The following is a 19,444-nucleotide window of genomic DNA, read 5'->3' as shown; positions in this document are numbered from 1 at the left end:
CTCCATATTGACCCCTAAATTCTCGCCTTTGCCACCCACACCACTAGAATATCCATTGCACGTAGGTTGAGTGTTTCACCAAGTTTACGGAGAGCCAGAAATAATAGCTAATGACTACCATTATGCAACTTGTGTCTCAGGCTGTTTACTGAAATGTAGAGATGACAACTGAATTGTTAGCATTACAACTTTTCATGGCTGATCAATAATGCCAGCAGGAACATTCAAGCTAAGTGCTCATCAAAAGATGCAAAACTACATTTACCTCTGTGCCATTATCACAACAATTGCTTGCTACATTTACCTCATAGGCAAGCGTGGAATGAATTCACTTAGCACAACAAGTATGCCAAGGAGAACTTTGCTAATTGGATGTCACCCAGCTCTGAAGGCATTCATAGCTGTCTTTATTGTAATATTTATTAAGCACTTTCCGCGTGCAAAGTGCTTCAAAGCTGCTCTTCTGAACCATCACAACCATTCTTCTACTATTCCTATTATCGCAATCCGTTTTAGAGATAGGGAAAAGAGGGCTGATGACAATTGCAGAGGAGAGGTGAGGCAAGTGGGAAGAGAGAAAAAGGTCATGGTTAAAGCTGGGATTTCAAACACCAGTATAAGTTCAATTACAATGGCAAACAATGGCCTACAACTGTGTCTCAAATATAGCCCTACAAAATCTACAGTGCTCAGAACCTGCTATTTTGGTCCACTACACTGATGAAACAATGTTATGTACCAATGGAAAGGTGTAGTGTTCAGTGGTAGAGGACATACTTTGCATGCAAAAGATCCCAGATAACTTCAGATTATTTATTTTAAACATTTAGATACAGGACTTCATCCTATTAGTATTTCTGGATCTGAAATCAACATCAACCAATGATGTTGATAATAAAAATTAACAAGGCAGATAAAATCCTTAAAAACTCAGATTCATGAGAGTTTTAAATTCCTGGATTAACAAAACCGTTTTTGCCTGCCACATGCATCATGGAAACAGATAGGCGTCTTTTGGGAGGATATTCCACAACAGGAGCACCACTGTCGAGATGACCCTCTCCTTTCTTGTTAAGTAGCAGGATCTCAGCAGAAGTTCTTAATGCCATGGGCTGATTGATACTAAGAAGAAGCATTCCCTCCAACTGTTCAAGGCTTTAAAGGTAAGAATTGACACCTTGAATTGGGTCCAGTAGTAAAAAAAAGGTAGCCAATGCGGTTCTTTTTAGACTGATGGAATGTTTATACACCTGGCCATATCAATCAAAATTCTGGTAGACAACTTCTACAACAGTTGAAACTTTCGGGTCATCTTCAAGGGCAGCTTCACATATAATGCACTGCAGTAATCCAACTAGGAGGTTACTAGAGCATGGACAGACCATCCTTATGCAGAAACACCTGCAGGTAGCAAACCAGGCCAAGCTGGTAAAAGGCACTCTGTGCCACCAAGGTCACCTGGCCTCTAGTCACAAAGCTAGGTCCAAGACTACCTCCATACTGCCAACCTTACAGGGGAGATGTAAGGTTGGCAGTACATTGGTTAAGCACCAATTCTCTAGACCCAAGAACCATCTACCCATGTTGCCTTTGTCTTGTCAGGATTCAGGATCGGTTTATTAGCCGTCATCCAGCCCATTACTGCCACCAGACCTTCACGGAACCTCCACAGCCTCACCTGACCCAGATGCCAAGAAGAAAAAGCGAAGTGTTATCGGCATACTGATGGCACCCTGATGGCACCCAGCAGCTTCATATAGATCAGGGATGGGCAATTAAACGCTTGGAATCTGAATCCCCCACCCCCGGCAATGGGGACCGCACCAAAACTGCTGCCGTATTTGTCTCCTGGAAGCATCCAGGAGCACAAATCTGCTTGCACACAAGGAACACGCTCCTCATGCAACCCGTTTCCTTGCAACATCATTTGCCACAAATGCAGAGGCAGCAGAGGGAGGCACAAAACCAGTCATGACGACACATGTTGCCCACTCTGGTATAGATATTAAAGACCATGGGGTATAAAACGGAACCCTAAGGGAGAGCCAGTTTGGTGTAGTGGCTAAGGTGTTGCACTGGGAGTTCAGAGATCCGGGTTCTAGTCCCCACTTGGCCATGGAAACTCAGTGGGTGACTTTGGGCCAGTCACAGACTCTCAGCCCAACCTACCTCACAGGGTTGTTGTTGTTGTGAGGATAACATGGACAGGAGGAACCTTGGGTTCCTTGGAGGAAAAAAGGCAAGATATAAATGTAATAAATCAATAAGGGACCCCATAACACAAATACCATGGGGTCCAGCAGCCCCCTATCTCCAAATATGCTACTTATTTATTTATTTATTTTATTGCATTTTTATACCGCCCAATAGCTGAAGCTCTCTGGGCGGTTCACAAAAGCTTTCTGGAACTGACCCTGCAGTTCAACTGTCAGGTAGCAGGTTAAGGGAAAATCATCTGCTGGAGACTTTGAAGACCTGCTGCAAGTCAGCATCAACCATCCTGAGCTGGATGGACAAAGTAGTCTGATTCTAAAACAAATTCTTTTGTTCCTATTCAAGGGCTTCGACTGAGATAAAGGGATTCAAACCTACTTTAACTCAAGCTACTGTATCCCAATATGAACTGTCGTGAAATTTCACAGCTACCTCTATGGAAACCATAAGCATATTCACTTGGAAGCAAATCTCATTGAAACCAATGACTTTCTCCTGAGAAACCTCTTCTATCTCTTTTGGATTTAGGTCAAACAATATCTTCCATAAGCTCTCCCAAAAGTGGCTGCTCATGCTGTATATCAAAACAGCCAGCCTCTGAAATGCCTTGGTATATTTTACAATGGAATGATACTCCTCTTTTATTGTCCTCAAGAGAAGCAAACACAATTGCTGGCTTTTAAGACCACACATTCTAGCTAGCCACAAATGTGGAAACCACAACCCTGTTACACTCTTACTCAGTCAGCAGTGTTCCTTAGATGCTCCACTTTAAGACCGCTTTTACTGCATAGCACTAAAAATACTACACATACTGTTAACATATTTATGCTGCTTTGCAGGCCTGATAAGGTTCATCTGCTATTTATGCTGAGCTTCATTCTGCTCTTTCAAGTGGATTTACAAACTAATGGCAGAGAGAAAGAGATTAACATTTAATAAAACCATCTGTAATTTTAGGAGCACGTATCATTCATCTGAAGCAAACCATTTTCATTTCTGAATAGCCAATATAGGCATACTTTGAAGAAAAGGTTCTCAAAGATCACTCACTCCCCTGCACCATCTGTTCTTTGCTTTCAAAACTGTATCGTAAAGCAACATCACTAACGACTCTGGAAGACCAACGGCAAAAAGAAGTCTAAATAACTTTGTAAACATTTATTGGGTTTCCATCAAAAGGTTATATCAAGCCACCTCGGTTAATTCCACGTACGTGAATTGTTAAAATGATGACGACGATGATGATTGCATTTAGATCCCACCTTTTTTCCTCCAAGGAACCTAAGGCAGCATACACAATCCTCCTCTTCTCCATTTTATCCTTACAACAACAGCCCTGTGAGGTAGGTTGGGCTAAGCACCTGTGACTGGCCCAAAGTCACCCAGTGGGTTTCTGCAGCTGAGTGGGGACTAGAACCCGGATCTCCTGACTCCCAGTCTAACACTTTAGCCACTACACCACACAAGCCTGGTTCAGACAACACGCTAAACCATGCTGCTTAACCACAAAATGGTTAATGGAATGCATTTGTGGTTAAGCAGCATGGTTTAGTGTGTTGTCTGAACCAGGCCATTGGCTCTCAGTGCTTAATAAAACGATGGCCTGGAAACGAGTCAAGAATTTCTAAAAGCTGCTCCTGCCTGACTTCACTGCAAGTGGTCTGTTTTTCGTCCTGGCCTACCTCAACAGTATTTTATCTTGACAGATGTTTGCCTCTTTCTGCCTCAGTTCCATTCTGGCACAAGTCATTTGAAGACAGATGGTTTAAACAAGGAAACATCTGCAGGACTGATAATCAAGGAAAAAAGAAGATTCAATCATCTAATATTCCATGTTGCACTTTATATATGCAAGACCTTTAAACATTAGCTGTTCAGCACTTACTGAAAACAACTACTTTTAAAGGTGGTCAAGGAACATAAACACACATACCTTTGGGAAAGACATTCATATTACAGAAACTGTTAGGCTCACAGTTCTGAAACAAATATGCAGCATAACTTGTACAAGCAGGCTCAATTATTTTGCCACGTTGAAATAATTTCTTGGGTACACAAAAACCTCTGAAAACAAGCATCAGTTCACACACTACTTGATTACTCAACACTTGACGGCTCACAAATCCTCTTGAAAGCCGTGCGCATGAGAGGATATGGAAGCGCTCTCAGTGCAATTTGATCTAGAATGGTGTATTCACAAAGGAAAGCCACCAAGTGATGCCACAAGCATCAGGTAATGAACATGCATGGATAAGCCAGCCCTGAGTCCTAGACTACGCGTGGCAAAAGCTTTTAACCAGCACTAATGATGGAGCAGGCCCTAACCCAACAAAAGATGCAAAATGTGGTTCTGAAATGCTATAAGAGGCGAGAAAGAAAAGAGCTGGAGTAGCTTGAGCAATGTCGTGCCACAGCAAAACCTCTGCCTCAATGAACAGAGCAGCTGCCACATAAGGGGCAGGGGGGAGGAGAGAAGCGTGGTGCCACTAGCCACCAGGTCAGCCTTCCATGGCCCACGGAAAGAACCTGAGGCTGAAACAACCCAGGTCTAGATTTTGCCTTGCCTCCCTCCCTCCATATTGGCCATTGCTTCCAATCAGTTTGTGAAGTTCAACTACTCTTCTCACTGCCTCTTGAGCTGCACTGCCTTCTTAGGGCTTCTAAGTCCAAATACAAGAAGGCCTGTGATGGACCAAGACCACCACCGATCCACAGTCTAGTCCCAATCGCGCCCTGTGCCAGCGCAGTGGGTAGTTGCCACCGCCATCACCTCCCTACAGGACAATTTCAAAAGCTAGAGTATCATGAGGAAACTGACACGCCCTCTCTAGTCACTGCTAAATGCAGCCACACCCCTCAGTTCCCCCTACTCTGGCTCACAGCATGAACCATGTGCTGTGCCATCTCCAGTATTCGAGGCAGTAAGCCTGGGTGCACCAGTTGTTGAGGAAAATGGGTGGGAGGGTGCTGTTGCACCATGTCCTGCTTTGGTCTTCCCTGGCCGATGACGGATTATGAACAGAGTGCTGGACTAGATGGACCCTTGGTCTGATGCAACATCAGGGCACTTCTAATGTCCTTACAGGTAAAGCAATACATGTTTTCCTCACTGTGGGAATGTCGGATGCTTGGGATGTGCTGAAGAGGTAGGGGTGTGTGTGTACACAAAGGGTAGCAAGAGGAAGCAATGGTCTTCTTAAAACAGGCTTTTTTCCTCCGCTCTTACATTCCCATAGAAGCAAGAATTATGATGGGGTTCTCTAATCAGACGAATTGCCGCAAAGGGACAAGCTGTATGTGGTGATTTTGTTCCCTTCCGCGCATCTCTCAAAAGGTACAGGAGACCCACCACGTTTATACCCAGCTGCTACCCCTGTTGGCTCATAGGCACATGGCCCTTTTTCGAAGCTTCCTTGCTGTAGGGCTGCCTTGCCCCTATGGCTTTCCTGCCTACTGTTTCCTCAGGTTTCGGGCTTTCAGCACACTGTTTGTCCCACCCCCTGTTCCTCTAGCACAGGGGTGCAGAACCTCCAGAGGTTGGGGGGCATTTTTGCATCCTGGACCCCCGGCACAGGCCCATCTGCAAAGCGCACCCCTGCAAAAAGCCCCATTCGCTTGCTGCCAAAATTTGACAGCAAGCCATTCCGCAGCACTACAGAGTACCGCAAAAGGTAAAGATAGGTAGTTTGCAAACTATATTTAATACTTTTGCACCTGGTAATAGCTATGAAGCACCAAAAGGACAAATTTAGCCTGCAAACAAGCTAAATTTGCCCATTTGGGAACTCTATAACCACTACATATGCCTTTCAGGGGACAGTAGTTGCCCACCTCTGCTCTAGCCACTGAGCCTGTGAATCTTAGCATCTCTCCCTCCTGGAATCTCTTCCCACCAAGCGTTCCTATCCTTCTTTACCCAAAGGCCTCCTCCCATCCCTAAATCAGCCAAAAAGTGCTTTCACTTCGACCCATAAGTGTAGAATGTTGTGGACATTCAAAGATCAAAAAACATCCCCCAGAAGACCGACCATTTGTGAACATTTCACAAGTGCCAAAACTTTATTCACACAAGTCTTATAAAAACCACTATTCAAAAAATGCTTGAAGGTGATTCACTGGCACTTTTAAATGGGCAGAAAACACAACCTAAGCCAATCAATTTGTCTTAGAAAAATTTCTACTTACGCCTCCCATTGTAATGCCATCAATAAGTGCCACATACGTTTTCTGGCAGGTACCTGTCACAAATGATAGAAAACATTTCCATGTTTAAAATAGTGTGAGGAAAGTCCATATATATCCTTATGATATAACTTAAATGTCCGAAGAAGTGACCAAGTTATAATTATTCCATTCTGAATTCCAGAGCGAGTAGCCATGCTGCAGCAGCAAAGACAACCATAAGACTTATAGCAAATTAAAGGCTGAAAGAAGCATATGCCAAATGAAATCTTTCAGTCTTTAAGGTGCCACGACATTGTCTTACTTTTTCCATTCTGAACTTAAGATATATGCCGGCCTGGTGGCTTGCAAAACCATGGCTGCTTGCAAAGGCTTCTGGGTGAATGGCTGCTTCTGCTTCTAAGCTAGCAAACTGTTTTTTCAGCCTGTACATTCCTTTGTGTTATGGGAAAGATGAATCAAAGCACAGTTACAGTGATCTCATGGGAACACCAAGTGTCTTATCTGGAAACTCTAACGAGCTGACATTCCAGAGTGGTTCAGTCTCAGACTGAACCATAACACCTTTAGAAACCCAATTAGTGGGTCTTCTCTGTGCCAAGGAAATGCCAAGTTGTGCCTTGTTTATTACAACAATGTAGACTAATGCTAGTCTGTTATTATGAGAAGAGTTGCTTTATTAATCCACATGTATGATTGATCACTCTCTGAAGTTGGCTGCAATGCCAGTCCAGTTATTCTATAACTGAACTTGTGGTGGTCTTCTAGATTTCGCTGAGGGGTCTTCTGTGTAGGAAGCTGTGCTGAAACTATTCTAATAAAGACTGTCTCCTTGTGAGTAAACTTCTGAGGTCTGGTTACGCTTGTTTCCTTGGTAACTCTGAAAGAACCTGAAACTCACAGCCGGAGTTTGAAGGCAGGGAAACAACCACCTTCCTTGGACAGCTCACAATACACATGGTATCAAATAAAACAAACCAGAACAGACTGATAACTAGCAGTGCCACTAAAAAGCAGATTAAATTACATACTGGAGAGCCTGAGTAAATAAAAGGGTATTTGCATGGAGCCAAAGGAACATGAAATTAGGTGCCAGGCAAGCCTTCCCGCACAAGGCATTCTCCATGCAGAGTGCCACAACATATTAGAGCAACCTTCACCATGCTGGCTGGGAATGGTGGGAATTGTAGTCTAATACATCTGGAGGGCACCAGGCTGGGGAAGGTTGTATTATATCATCACAAAGCAGTGTTGATGGAAATGGGTGAAATTAAAATAATTTAAGGAAGGAAACCCAACTGTGAAATCAAGTGGCATTTACTATTATGCATGATCAAATTTTTCACTGCTTCTAATTTAGCTGGTTATCTCCTTATGTGGCTTTAACATAAAACTACAAAAGACCACGTCACACATCACAAGGCAGCAAGCCCAGGTTTGCCACTGGGTACACACATGACAGGGACTGCAGCCAATCAAAGCTACTGACAAGCGTACCTCTATGATAGACTTGTTTGCAAACAGGAGTTTGTAGCATTCACAACTTCACATTTTTAGGTGCACCCTAAAATGTCCTAAGTGAATGCCCTAAAATACAATGTGTGAACCAGCCCTAATAAGAAAATGCCTTCTTTTATATACTTTGTCTTGTCTCTCCTCTGACAGTGCTTCTTTAAATAAACTAAGGGCACAATCCTATGCATGTTTAGGCAGAAAAAAGTCCTACAGTTCCCAGCATGGTCCAGCCAAGACTGGCTAGGGACTATCTAAACATGCATAGGATTGCGCCTTAAATTGCCTTCTTCATGGGCAGGCAGAGAAATGACTGCTCCCAAAGAAGTTGTTTCAGGTCTAGATATGGAAAACACTAAATGTAGAATGTTTCATGAGTAACTAAATTTCTAAATTGAATTTTTCACTACTGAGATGAAACAATGGTAAAATAATGGTAAAAATAAATAGCATTTCATTACAGTATCTTTTTTTTTAATGAGCAATTTTCAAACATCAAGGTTAAATAAGGTGAGATGGCAGTTATTTATTTAAAGTATTTTTATCCTACTCCTCAGGCAAAAAGACTTCCAGAATCACTTACATATAGGTAGTAAAACAAGATAGTTAAGAACATAAGAAGCATCGTGGTGGATCAGACCAAGGGTCCATCTAGTCCAGCACTCTGTTCGCACAGTGGCCAACCAGCCATCGGCCAGTTCTGCCTGCAGGCTTACAATTTAATGGCCCTGCTTCCCTTCTCATCTCCCTCAGTACTGCTGCAGACAGTTGAGAGAGTTGGAGCCTTCATGAAGGAGGCCTTTCAGCAGGGCTCTTCTCTCATCTCCCTCAGTACATTATCAGCCAGTAACTACTACTCTAAGAAACCAGGCTCTCATGCACACTTTGAGGAGGCCTACCATGTATTGTACTGAAATGTACTAGCATTACACACCAATGGCATTGTTCAAGATGTATTCTTCTCTGAAGAAATCCTGTGCCAACCTGTCTCCACTTTTTCCTGCTTCCGTGATAGCTAGAAAACAAGACAAGGGTCAAAGTTAGCTACCAGAACATTTAACAGCTCGAATTTGACTCTGCAATAAGCTTTCATGAGGAATATTAGATACAATGCAGCAAACTAAATTTCAGCTCTGCACTAACTGCCATGTTTATCTGCAGCTATTTTGTGGAACTAACAGAATTCACTAAAGAACAACAGAGCAAGGAAAAGCCATTGAGAGCCACTGGGGTGTAGTGGTTTGAACAGGGGTAGATAACGGGATGCCCATGGGGACCAAATTGTCCCTGGACATCTTTCTTGGCAGCTGCCAAGGTGCTGTACCCTTCCACTTATTTTTTTTAATTAACACATTTTCTTACCAGCAGCTAGGATTGCTGTGAAATAGGTTTCTGTTTGGGGTGAAAACGGTGGGTTCAAAGAAGTTACTTAGTGTGGTGGGGCTCAGCCCCCACCTCTGTCTTGTACTCATTCATTTGGGCAGGTTACTTGTCCTTTGCCACGGCAGCCATTTTGTGGTGGTGCCTAGGACAATTTCTCAAATTGCCAGGGGTTAGTCACACTGTCTCAGCCTAATCAATCTCACGGGGACATTGTGAGGCTGAAATAGGGAAAGGTGATCCTGGTATGCTGAAGCAGCTCCTTGGAGGAAAGACAGATGATAAATGTAATACTACAGAAATAAAATACAAGGGATTTATTTATTTATTACATTTCTATACCGCCCAATAGCCGGAGCTCTCTGGGCGGTTCACAAAAATTAAAAACATTCAAAGTATAAAACAGTATAAAACTATAATATAAAATACAATATAAAAGCTCAACCAGATAAAAACAGCAGCAATGCAAAATTACAAATTTAAAACACCAAGTTAAAATTTATTTATAGACTGTTAAAATGCTGGGAGAATAAAAAGGTCTTCACCTGGCGTCTAAAAGCATATAATGTAGGTGCCAAGCGAACCTCCTTAGGGAGCTCATTCCACAGCCGGGGTGCCACAGCAGAGAAGGCCCTCCTCTTGGTAGCCACCTGCCTCACTTCCTTTTTGGAAATTGGAAGGGGTAAACGGAAGATGACTTTCTCGGTCTCCTCTCACCCCCAAGCAACCCATCCCTGAAAAGCCAATCCCAAAGGTTGGAGGATCCTGCTGAATGGGATAGGCTGTGGCACATAGGACTGAAGGAGAAGCAAGGATCTCCAAAATCAGGGGGAGACCTTCCAGAAGAGAAAATCAATTTCCACCCACATCCTTCTGGGGATTTTCTCTGGATTTAACTCCAAGATTAACAGGTCAATGGATTGTATTGGTTCAAGTGCTATAGTTGGATGAAGAATGGTTTCTTTCAAACACCAAGAAGAAACTCTTGAACCATTAGCTTTGTGGACACTCTCAAATCCTTACCTCTGATATCACCTCCGGCACAGAAGGCTTTGTCTCCAGCTCCCTTGATTATTATAAGAGAAGTGTCAGGGTCCTGCTCCCATTTCTAAAAGACGCAAGGGGGAAGCTTATGTCAGAAGATCAGAAACTTTCAAACAGGCTGCTATTTTTCTTTCAGATTATGCAGTGCACATGTTAGAAAACCAACTAGAGCAGGGTTGGATCACCCAGGGAGAATAAAGAGCCAGAGCACTATAAGGGCAATACTATACATGTCTACTCAGAGGCAAGTCCAACTGAGTTCAATGGGGCTTACTCCTAGGTAAGTGAGTGCCAGACTGCAGTCTTAGAGAGCAGGCTAAAGCTCTCATAGAGCAGAATCTCTGTCAACACACTTGCATAAAGTGAACTTGAAAAGTTGTGGGTAGATATTTTACAATAGGAACAACACGAAGAACCTTTTTTAAAAAAAATTATTGCTTCGTCCCTGAAGGATCTTTGTACAAATCAAAATCGTATCAACAGTGTGACCACATTTGGAACACTATGTGCAATTCTGCTTACTGCACCACAAAAAGGATATTATAGAGCTGGGAAAAGGGCAGAAAAGGGCAACTAAAGTGATCAAGGGGCTGGAACAACTCCCCTATGAGGAAAGGTTACAACGGCTGGGACTTGTTAGCTTAGAAAAAGAGGACATGATAGAGGTGTACAAAATTATGCATGGTGTGGAGAAAGCGGATAGAACAGGGTCATTCCATGAAGCTGAGAGTAGGGAGATTCAGGAGAGATAAAAATAAATGCTGCTTTGGATTGCACATAGTAAAACTCTGGAATCCGCTACCACAATATATAATGATGGCCACCAACATGGGTATTAGACATTTCAAAGGGTATTAGACAACATGGGTATTTCAAAGGGTATTAGACAAATTCATGAAGGATAACGTTACTAGTCCTGATGGTGAAATGCTACCTCCAGTATCAGAGGCTGCATGCCACTTGCTGGGAAACATGAGTGGGAGGGTACAATTGCACTCAAGTCCTACTTCTGGGTTTCCTACAGGTAGCTCATTGGATCAGACCTTTGGTATGATCCAGCATAGCTCTTCTTATGTTGTTATTTTCACCTCTCCTGTACCCAGATGCTTTTCTTCCAGCTGGGCTCTGATAGCAGGAGGCTGGCCAGATCCAAATGATGACAGGGCTCCTTCACTTTTAGTAATTGTGTAGAAGGAATTTCAACAGGCTGAAGAAAAGTTCATCACCCTTTTCCTATTTGCTGCTTCTATACTGGAAGCACTTTATTTATATACTGCCCCACAGCCAAAGCTCTCTGGGCAGTTTACAAAAGTTAAAAACCAAAAGTTTATATCTGGATGGTAGCAACCCCCATATGAAAACACAAGATTGCTGCCTAGTTCTACCTCCAATCTCCTGAGACCAAAGCTACCTGCTCTCTTCCTGAGCAACAGGGACATGGAGCAGAACAAAAAAACATCATCCACGCCCTCGGGGCACATTCAGTACTAAAGGGAGAGGGACAGAATCCTGAGGGTTCTAGCACTCTCCCTGCCTCTTCCAACTCTCCACAGAGATGCAGTGATGTCATGCCCACGGGAGAAGAGCCAGAGATGAATTAGGATTTTCTCAGTGCTCCTCCAGCACTCAGCTGAAACCCAAAAGTCATGAGCACTGCAGCTCCACCTACTGAGCCACAGCTGAACTAGGGGATAACTGAGGAACCAAGGAGAATAATAAAAGCCACAACTTTCCTAGAGCCCTAGTGAAAGAGATGGTGAAGCTTAACTACACCTTGCCTACACCTGATGTTTCTCTCTCTTTCTCTCTCTCTGGTTAAACCAGCCAGCTTACAAGAGATTCCACAGCTGTTGTGATAGCTACACAGTACCCTCAAGAAAAGCTGCAAAGAAAGGAAACCCACTATGGCCCTGTTGAGACAACACGCTAAGCTATGGTTAGTCCGATAACACTTTTGCAGCAAATGGTTAGTGAGTGTGTTTAAACTATGGTTATGTAGCCACCATGGTTAGGATGTTTGGGTCAAAATGCTTAACCACTGTGGCATAGCATGACATCTGAAGAGGGCTTATGAAGGTCCCTGCCAGAGCCCTTTCCCTTAACTTTCCATCTTTACAAATAAGTGGGGATCCCCCATCACATGCAGGGATCCTGAGACACTCCTGTCTTTCAAATAGGATGAGGAAGGGTATGAAAAAGAGAGTCCTGGAAATACTGTTACTACCAGTGGATTTTATATAAGCTGTAGGGAGGTGACATGGTGCCCATGGGCCCCCATGACATCTTTCAAAGATGTTGAGTGTGTTGGGGCTCAGATCCCACTTTGGCCTTAGATACAGTCTTTTGGGCAAGTTACTCATCCTTTGTGACTAGCCACACCTCCCATAGTGCCCACAGCAGTTTCTCAAATTGCCTATCCCTAATCCACTCTTATAAATGTATGTTAATCGCTTGATAACTCCAATGTCAAGCCATGACTTGCATGTGTGAATAAGCCATCCGGGATAAAATCTCACCTACAGAACTTCCATCCCATGTCAAACGCAATGTTTTTCAACAACAAAAATCTTAATTTCTTAGGCCAAGGCCATCACTGATCATGCAATGATACAACGAGAAAATCACCTATGTGTACCAGTTGCTGGGGAACATGGGAGGGAGGGTGCTGTTTCACCATGTCCTGCTTTGTTGGTCTCTGGTCAACAGCTGGTTGCCCACTGGTGTGAACAGAGTGCTGGACTAGATGGACCCTTGGTCTGATCCAGCATGACACACCTTGTTCTTAAAAGGGAACACACAATCCTGTATATAATTAAAGCTAATATTCATTGCATTGACAAATTTACACCTACCAGAACTATTAAGCCTTCATCCGTCTTTATTTTTCTGAATCTTGCTTGAAGTCAGTCACACGATACTCAACCCACTTCTTTTCAATAGACAGAATAATGCTTCTAAAGAGAGTCAATTCACATATTCCACTGCCAGTGACCGAGTCGAGAGAGAAATCAAGTGATGCAGCACCTCTAGCAAAGGCCAAAATTGTTCACTTCATGCCATGTGTCTACCATGTTCCTGTCTCCTCTGCCAACCCACTTATTGTATCCTTGGTATAGTGACAGCATTGGTTTAAAAGAAAGCTACCCACCTTTAGCTGTGGATGTATCTGACGAATCATGGGAAGATTTAATGCATTCAGAGCCTGTGGTCTGTTCATGGTTATAACACCAGCACACCCTCTTTTTTCGAAGAGAACCTCAGCTGAAGTACCCATGGTCCTGGACATAGTCTGCATACAACAATTGAGATTTTAACAAACTAAAGCTGACACATGATTATAGCATGCTAAGAAGCTCTCAAAAGCCACAGTTACTTAGTAAACGGTATCAGTCACAATTTTTACGACAATTAAAGGCATAATCCTACACATGTTCAGACAGAAAAGCAATCCTACAACTCCCAACATGCACCAGCCATCATTGCAGGCTGGGGCATGCTAGGAGTTGGAGGACTTTTTCCCCCCTATCTGAACATGTGTAGGATTGCGCCCTAAAGTACTTTAAGATAGAAGAATCTGCAAGTCTCAATCAGTGCACCAGACACCAGCAATCCAAACCAGGCCTATGCCAATGTCTGTGCTGAGTGCTGCTAGTCTAGAACTCCCAGCTGCTGGTGCCACCTCTCCACCACCCCACTTCAAATGCCTCTTCAAACACCCACATTGTCCATGATGCTTTGATTTAAGTCCTTCCCTCCTTCCCTTGGGAACTGTACACAACACCCTCCACATTTTCATATATCAAATGTTCATATTTTCATGAACAACTATCTTTACTTTTTAAAAAGAGAATCAGCACTCTAACAGAAATTAAGAAGACACAAAGAAGTACCCCAAAGGCCACATTCTACCTGCCCACTTTGAGCTCTACACGCCTGCGCTACAGACAGTGGCCCCATTCAGAAGACACCTTAAACCACGGCTTTAACCACGTTGAATAAGGGGTTTTGCTTTAGTCACCGTGGTTAAAGCCATGGTTTAAGGTGTCTTCTGATAACGACCTGGCTTTCTGGCTTAACCACCACAGTTAAAGCCATGGTTTAAGGTGTCTTCTGACTGGGGCCAGCAGCGTCTTAACAACAAACAATCCTTACCCACACTGCATTGCCATTTTACGCAAGCAAACCAGCCACATTCCTCAGTATTAGCTGGGATCTAACAAGCTACTTTATGCTTATCCAGAAATGCATGCACACCCACAGGGATTTGTCTCTTATTCCCTTTGAAAACGGGCCAGTGTATCACAAATTGCTTTTGAAACTCCTCTCAGCTACAAAGCTGCCTTGGCTTCTAGCATAAGAGGCTGCTGTTGAGGACACAATCCCAAAAAACCCTCAGCTTTGCAAAACAAGCTACATGGTCCTTTGTGTCCTGGCCATTACATTAATTTCAAACCCACATTAGCCCATTCGACAAGAAGGACCACCCACACCCACCCCATACTCACTAAGTGTTGTACTATGACCTGCAATCTGTTGAATGGCTTCAGCCTGAAACAAGAAAATCAAGGTCAACCGTATCTCTGTCACAGCTAGTGTAAACACTTCAAGTAAGTCATACATTAGGTTTTGTCAAATTTGTTTCTAGAGTAGCACAAATTTCACTCCACAGCCTATTCCTCAATATGTTAAATCCATTCTTATGCTACATTGCCCCCTACTTCATGTTTTTCTACTTCAGTGATAGGTATCACTACCAGTATATAGAAGCCTTCCCCAACACGGTAACTTCCAGATGTTTTGACTACAACTCCCATAATCCCTGACCTTTTGGCTGGGACTGATAGGAGTTATCATGCTAAACAACTGGAGGACACCAGGTTGGAGAAGGATGAAGAATTATTTTTCGAAGTGCTGGCCAAGATGTAAAGAATTACATGTCATCTTCAGTGTAGGCTTTCCCCTTTGCAGCATTTCCTCTATCCAGCTACCTCAAAAACACACTCAAGGGTATGGGGCCGTAGTGGCAAGAAAATACTGGTAGACTCGAGTGTATCCAAGGAAGCACTTCAGGTGAAGGCACAGGTAACTTTGGGTCGAAGCTATTACGCATATATCAAAAGGACAGAGGAGACTACGTCCCTGGTAAGAGGATAACAGTGTCGCAAGAGGGATCTAAAATGTTTGTCATATTTAGAGAAATGCTTTCAGAAATGACAAAACTTGAGTCCAATTAAAATTACCTTGCGACACACAGAGTAACTACAGGCAACATTACAGTATTCTAAAACGATCACCCAGAGCTAACTGAGTAGCCACTTCATGTTTATTAAAATGCAAGCTTTGCAACACACCAACTTTATAGGAGACCCAGACCTTAGCTAGACCAGGCTATATCCCGGGGTGATACCCGGGATCATCCCCGTGCGTCCACATGACGCACAGGGGATCCAAGGATCAGGGAGGGATCATCCCTCCCTTGCCCCGGATACAGCCCTACCCTTTGGCCCTGCTTTTTCCACGGTCTTGGGCTGAGCCGAGACCACAGAGCGTGTGGCCTGTTTTTGTGCAGAGTCAGGAGCCACACACTGGCCACAGCGCTCCCCAGGAGCGCTGCGTCCATCTGGGTTATTTATTTATTACATTTATATACCGCCCCACAGCCAAAGCTCTCTGGGCAGTTTACAACAGTTTAAAACAGCAAACATTAAAAAAGTATACAAAATTTTAAAAAATCATCATCAGAAACATATAGACAACATAAAACCAACATTATGCATTTAAAAACAACAGTTTTGGGGTCCGTTAAAAACTAACTAAGCATTGTTAAATGTTATTAAATGCCTGGGAGAAGAGAAAAGTCTTGGGTGCGGGGAGCGGGGAAAGTATTTTTTTTAAAAAAAAACAAACTACCTGGCGTCGCTCGAGTGCTCCTATCTTTTTTTTTAAAAAAAATGGTGGGCGTGATGCCTCTCCTTCTGAGGTCGTCACGCCTTACGTGTAAAGGGTGAACCTCCCAGAGAGCTTCGGCTATTGGGCGGTATAAAAATGTAATAAATAAATAAATAAAGGGGGCAAGATCTTGCGTTATTCACAATGCAAGGTCTCCCCTCCTCTCCCCCAGACTTTCAGCTAGGTCTAGCTAAGACCCCAGTAAAATGCAACTTATGGACAACATATGTTATCTAGGCCAGCTTTCTGCAAACATGCATCTTCTCTAGAACACAAATGCACATTGCCCATGTGCACCGTAACACAAATGCATGTGCTTACATGTCCCAAAATGAACTTTGAAATTATTTTTAGCTGAGCAGAAAAGACATCACAGAGCAGGCCAAGGCTTCCACCTGGCTACTTTTTTAGCTAAAAAAACTGCCTGGCTCTTGAGCCGCACCCATCCTTAAAATGTAGGTAATAGGCTTCTATCTAAGTTGCCATTGCTCACCTTCATATGACTTTATGACCCTGTTCAGACAACACACTAAGCCATGGTGGTTAAGCATTTTGAGCTAAACATTATGGCTTAGTGTGCTGTGCAGACCATGACTTAGTGTGACTTAATTTGAACCATTCCTATGCAGGCTCACTAACCATTTGCTGTAAAAGGGTTAGCGGTCTAACCATGGCTTTGTGTGTTCTCTGAACAGGCTGTTTATGTAAGTCAGCTTGTGCCATGAAAGCAACAGTGGGCAAACATTACAGCAGCCTTCCCCAACTTGCTGCCCTCCAAATGTTTTGGACTGCAGCTCCCAGCATTCCTGATCATGCTGGCTGCAAAGCATCTGGAGAGCACCAGCTTGGGGAAGGCTGTCCTACAGGGAGAACAAATACCTGTCACTGCACACACTCCACTAACATTAATGTACATTTTGCATCTTTTAAAATCTATTTTAAAGTGTTTTATTCTGTTTTTATTTTATTTTATCTTGTACACCGCTCCAAAATTTTCAGTGGGGAGCAGTATATAAATATTGTAAATAAATAAAACATTTGGTGAAAGTGGAGCATAAATCATGAGAGTAATCTATATGTTAAATCTACTTAATTCTGAATCTCAAAGATCAGAAAGGATGTACAGGTGGCTATCCATCCCATTCAGACCTCTGTCGATTAGGTATTTATAAGCCTTTCATGTCACATGCAGTGCAATCCTATACAAGTCTCAATAGGACACTCCTACATAAGCGTGCATAGGATTGTAGCTTTAGTCACCCTTTTGGCACTTACAATCAGGATGATTAAACAGCAGCAGAAGGTGGACTTTTCACACTCTTGAAATGCATGTTTATAGAAGAGGAGGCCACTGTAATCCGCATTAGGATAGCCATCTGGCACCATCTACTCATCCTCACTAAATGTAGTCTCGCCCGCCATGGCAAAACGTTTTCAATAAAAGATGTACAAAAAGACAAAGGCAGCCAAATTCGCCATGGGGAGGGGGGGGGACCAAGATCCATACAGTGCAATAGTTAGTACCTGTGAGCTCTGGGCAGGTCTATAAGGCAGGAGTAAGCCACCAGGTGCCGTCCAGATGTTTTGGATTACAACTCCCACCATCCCTGGGGTTGATGGGATTTGCAGTCCGTAATAGCCAGAGGGCACCGGCTTCCCTACCTTTGCTATAAGGAATGAAAGATGTGCAGTGCAATCCCAGGCACGCTACTGCGAAGAAACCAGCAGCTGATGGACACTGACTGGGTGAGGGGGGAACAGGAGGGGTGGCCGTGTCCATGGGACGCAGCCAAGCCCCAGGCAGAGGGTCGGGCGCTACTTCCGTCACGCTGCGTCCCCCACCCGCAAGGACGTCAATGCGCAGAAGAACCCAGCCCCGTCACCCGCCCTGCCGGGCGCTACCTCGGAAGCCGCTGCCTCAGCACCGGAGCCACGAGCAGCCCCATCACGCCACCGCCACGCTCACGCCCACAAACAGAAGCTGCGAGGGCGGGCCCGGGCGTGGGCTGATGACGTCACCTGCCTGCGTCGCAACCCAGAACGGACGTGGTCGCCCAACCGTTGAAGGCGGGAGCACAGAGTCGGTAGCCTAGAGCGGACAGGGAAGAAAAACCAAAGAGATAAGAAAATGTAGAGAGACGCATTTAGTAGTCGGGTTCATATTGGCGAAGCCAAGTTTTAAATCTTCTCGGAGTGGAATTCAGAGCTGCCTATAGGAACCGATGGAGAAATTCAGAGTTTTGCCGAATCTGTGACGGGGCGGCAGCGCGTGTCTCTGCAGAAACGACTGGTAGCTGCAAAGGGTGGAGTTCATGGTCTAGCTCCAGTCTTGTATCCCCCCTTTTTAGTCTTTAATCTAAATATTGTAAAGACAGCAACAGCAGCCCTACAATGTAGCACACTCTTAATATTACAGGTTGAGGGTCAGGTTGAATTTTGTACAACAACTGAGCAATGTGGGTGACCATATGAAAAGGAGGGCAGGGCTCCTGTATCTGTAACAGTTGTATTGAAAAGGGAATTTCAGCAGGTGTTATTTGTATATATGGGGAACCTGATGAAATTCCCTCTTCATCACCACAGTTAAAGCTGCAGGTGCCCTGCCATCTTTTAAATCTGGCCACTCTAGTATAGCTCCTGCAGCTTTAACTGTGGTGATGAAGAGGGAATTTCACCAGGTTCTCCATATATACAAATGACACCAGCTGAAATTCCCCTTTCTCTGCAACTGTTAATGGTCACCCTATTATCTTCAGATTGAAAGTTGGGCAGAGCGTGGTTGAGTCTGTGACATACGACAGCCCTGCAACGTGGTTGCTGTTAATATTGCACTTCAGATATGTGGTGCTGAAGTTGATCCGGCTTTCCAGCTAAACATCTCGACGAATCATCCCCCAGTTGCAGTAAAGGTTGGTCCCGTCATATTCCCCGCTCAGACACCCCCCACTCCTTCCCACCCAACTCCTTCGCTCAGCAGAATCTCTGTGCTCCACTGGCTTGCATTGCAGACGCGTCGTCCTTTTAACTATTTTCTCTCCTCTCAATCAGGCGAAAGAAGTTCCAAATGAGAAAGAACGGGAGCTCCTGCTTTCCATTGCAACTGTTTGCTTGGCGAAGGGGAGTAAATGCCATGCCCAGGAGCCATGTTGAAATTCTGGAT

At 44.0% G+C, this 19,444-nt stretch overlaps 1 protein-coding gene across 1 annotated transcript in view; it reads right to left on the bottom strand.

The window, feature by feature from the left end:
* HIBCH (3-hydroxyisobutyryl-CoA hydrolase) overlaps positions 1-18,269 on the bottom strand; it is a 62,360-nt gene extending 44,091 nt beyond the window's left edge. The window contains exons 1-6 of the mRNA XM_063116258.1: positions 18,187-18,269; positions 14,841-14,883; positions 13,484-13,624; positions 10,315-10,399; positions 8,846-8,926; positions 6,403-6,455 (exon numbers count right to left, since the gene is read on the bottom strand). Of these exons, the coding sequence (XP_062972328.1) occupies positions 6,403-6,455; positions 8,846-8,926; positions 10,315-10,399; positions 13,484-13,624; positions 14,841-14,883; positions 18,187-18,230 (447 nt within the window). The 5' untranslated portion in view covers positions 18,231-18,269. The remainder of the gene's footprint in view (positions 1-6,402; positions 6,456-8,845; positions 8,927-10,314; positions 10,400-13,483; positions 13,625-14,840; positions 14,884-18,186) is intronic.
* Positions 18,270-19,444: the final 1,175 nt, after the last annotated feature.

Source organism: Elgaria multicarinata, chromosome 2 (assembly GCF_023053635.1).
Source record: "Elgaria multicarinata webbii isolate HBS135686 ecotype San Diego chromosome 2, rElgMul1.1.pri, whole genome shotgun sequence".
In the NCBI taxonomy this organism is placed as follows: domain Eukaryota; kingdom Metazoa; phylum Chordata; class Lepidosauria; order Squamata; family Anguidae; genus Elgaria; species Elgaria multicarinata.
The sequence above is the reverse complement of the archived record's forward strand: the minus strand, read 5'-3'. Positions and strand labels throughout refer to the sequence as shown.